Source organism: Myotis daubentonii, chromosome 5 (genome assembly GCF_963259705.1).
Source record: "Myotis daubentonii chromosome 5, mMyoDau2.1, whole genome shotgun sequence".
Taxonomy (NCBI): domain Eukaryota; kingdom Metazoa; phylum Chordata; class Mammalia; order Chiroptera; family Vespertilionidae; genus Myotis; species Myotis daubentonii.
The window spans coordinates 6,029,863-6,033,093 of record NC_081844.1 but is presented as its reverse complement, the minus strand read 5'-3'; the positions used below and the strand labels follow the sequence as shown (position 1 = coordinate 6,033,093).

Sequence of the window (3,231 nt, the reverse complement as noted above, 5' to 3'; positions counted from 1 at the left end):
GAGCTAACGGAGAATCAAGAAAGGTTTTTTAGAAACACGGACCTGATACACCAAGGTCAGCGGTTCTCAACCTGTGGGTCGCGACCCCTTTGGCGGTCAAACGACCCTTTCACAGGGGTCGCCTAAGACCATCCTGCATATCAGATATTTACATGACGATTCACAACAGTAGCAACATTACAGTTATGAAGTAGCAACGAAAATAATTTTATGGTTGGGTCACAACATGAGGAGCTGTATTTAAAGGGCCAGAAGGTTGAGAACCACTGACCAAGGTGTTAGTTTGATCCCGTCAGGCAACATACAAAAACCAACCAATGAATGCAATAAATAAAACAACAAATTGATGTTTCTCGCTCTCTAACATCAATTTTAAAAACAAAACAACAACAAAAAGTTTTTTCCAAGATGGGAGACCAATCAGGATCTCAACTCCTATTTCTCATCTTTTCTCTTTTTTAAAAAAAAAAAATACTTCATTGATTTTTTTACAGAGAGGAAGGGAGAGGGATAGAGAGTTAGAAACATCAATGAGAGAGAAACATCAATCAGCTGCCTCTTGCACCCCCCCCACTGGGGATGTACCCGCAACCCAGGTACATGCCCTTGACCGGAATCAAACCTGGGACCCTTCAGTCCGCAGGCCGATGCTCTATCCACTGAGCCAAACATGTTAGGGCTCACCTTTTCTCTTGCTGTAGGCAAATCTACAGCCTTTTCACCTCCCTCCTCAAGCCCAAAAATATTTTTGCAAAGCTTAACCTCCAGAGGGTTCCAAGCTGTAGGGAGTGGAAGTCAGAGTCCTTTGCTCCTGCTTTTTGCTTTCACGTCCCTCCCCAGGGCAACGAGCGTGGCCAGCTCAGTCAGGGTGTGGGGCTCCAGAGCAGAAAGGACACAGACGTCTCCTGGGCCCTCACACAGGAAGTGAGCAGGAACACCCAGGTCCCCAGCCCTGTCTCCCGCCCATGCGGCTTCACAGCTGAGCTGTTTTCGCTGAATAAAGTCTCTCCCTTCACTGGAGAACATGTGAACATGGCCCTAGGGCAGTGGTTCTCAACCTGTGGGTCGCGACCCCTTTGGGGGTCGAACGACCCTTTCACAGGGGTCGCCTGAGACCATCGGAAAACACATATATAATTACATAGTTTTTGTGATGAATCACTACGCTTTAATTATGTTCCATTTGTAACAATGAAAATACATCCTGCATATCAGATATTTACATGACGATTCATAACAGTAGCAACATTGCAGTTATGAAGTAGCAACGAAAATAATTTTATGGGTGCGGGTCACCACAACATGAGGAACTGTATGAAAGGGCCGCGGCGTTAGGAAGGTGGAGAACCACTGCTCTGGGGAAATGGGCCAGAGTCCTGGGACTCAGATTTCTGGAGGAAACCAAAACAGCCTGTCCCTGTTCCAGGAGAGAGGCTGCAGATTGCAAGGACCAGTGTCATCACCTTCGTTGCACTGCGATGTCACTCACAAGTGCAATTCACTCCATGCAGCACCTTATATAATGTGTGTGTGTGTGTGTGTGTGTGTGTGTGTGTGTGTGTGTGTTGGGGGAGTGGATCCCCCACATCCTGGGAGAGAACATGGTCTAAAAATGGCTCCAGAGCAAGACCCAAATCAGAGCGACTGAAGGGAAAAGGAGTGAAGCTGACCAGGAGGTGACAGCCACAGTCGGCTCCACACAGCTGCTGCTGGACAGAACGAAGGTCCAGGGAGGCCAAGTCTCCCCGATCTCCTGGAGAACACAGAAAATCTGGAGAACACAGAAAATTTTTAACGTGAGATCATCCGAATTCTTAAATGTTGGCAACTAACACAGAATTTTAAAATAAGGTGAGTTGGTCAAATCCAGGAAAAGGAGGCTTGCAACGGAGAAGCGATTCGCCAAAACCCAAACAGCCAGGCGCGGAGGCGGAGTCCAGTTTCCTGAAAGCTTCTTTCGGGCACAGCCTCCTGGTCGTAAAATGCACTCACGCTGGGCTCAGGCTGAACCCCTCCCGCGCTCGGGGCGGCCGAGCCAAGTGCAAGGTCGCCCACCCCGCCCGCTGCGCCCGCCTCACCGCGCCCTCCCTCCCAGAGCGCCCAAGGCTCCCGGACTCCGGACTTCGCCCTGCGTCCCCCGGGCGAGAAGGTCACTATCTGTCCCCCTGCGCCCCCCCCCCCCCATTTCCACACACTCACCCCCCTCCCCACCGCCCCGCCTGCTGCAAGCGCGACTCCCACCCCGTCCCCAGCGGGCCACACACGACTGTCCTGCCCGGCCCTCCCGCCCCGTCCCGAGACTGCCTGCGGCGGTCACCTGTCCACCCCGGGCTCCAGAGGCCGGTCCGCGGGCGCCCGGGCCCCTCGCGCGGGGCTCCACAAACGCGCCGGGCGGCTGGCAGGGGAGGCGCGCGGGAGCCGCCCGCGCCGGCTTTATTGTGTCACCAGGACTCGCGGGTGAGGGCGCCGCCCGCCCCCTCGCGCCTGCGCCGCGTCCTCGGCCGGGCGCGCGGCCGGCTGGCGGGCCTCGTCCGCCTGCTCCAGCAGGTGCATGCGCGCCGTGGTCTCGGTGAGCATGTCCATGAGCACCTCCTGCTGCAGCCGCAGGTAGTTGTTCTCCTCCAGCAGCACCTGGCCGCCGCGCTGCACCTGCGCCTTCCAGCCCGCGGAGGCCGGCGCGGGCAGCACCGGCCTCAGCCGCCCCGGCGGGCCCTCGGCGGCCCAGCGGCCGCTGCGGAACACGAACGCCCGGTCGCCGAGGCGCGTGCGCGGCGCGCCGTAGCCGAGCCCCAGCTCCGCGTGGCGCGTGCGGTGGTCCAGCAGGTAGAAGGTGGACGTGGAGGAGACGCGGCGCAGCGGCGGGCGCCGGGGCGAGAAGCGCTGCGAGAAGTGGTCGGCCCAGAACTGCCGCAGCCGCTCCCGCAGGCCGCTGGCGAGGTCCATGGCCGGGCACCCGGAGGCCTTCGGGTCGAGGACCAGGTGGGCCCCGGCCGGCGTGTGGGCGCCCGGAGTGGAGAAGCGAGGACGCCGGAGGTCGCGCAGCCTTGGGGCCCCTGGTGTTCTGAATGATGAAAGCGAGTCAGGGGCACTGCCGGGGGAGGGCGTCCATCCGCACAGCCCGAGATGGGAATTTGTTCTAAGGGAGAGAACAAGATGAAGCTAATATTAAAAAAAAAAAAAAAAAAAAAGATGAAGCTAATGTAGGGTGTCATGGGTCGGAGTCCCTAGAAG

The 3,231-nt window shown here is 57.3% G+C and overlaps 1 protein-coding gene across 1 annotated transcript; it reads right to left on the bottom strand.

Moving 5' to 3' along the window:
• Positions 1 to 1,139: 1,139 nt before the first annotated feature.
• On the bottom strand, positions 1,140 to 2,943 carry CBY3 (chibby family member 3). The gene is made up of 2 exons (XM_059695429.1): positions 2,318 to 2,943; positions 1,140 to 1,753 (listed from the first exon to the last, which is right to left on the bottom strand). Exon 1 carries the CDS (start codon positions 2,941 to 2,943, stop codon positions 2,434 to 2,436), a length of 510 nt encoding a protein of 169 aa, XP_059551412.1. The 3' UTR covers positions 1,140 to 1,753; positions 2,318 to 2,433.
• Positions 2,944 to 3,231: the final 288 nt, after the last annotated feature.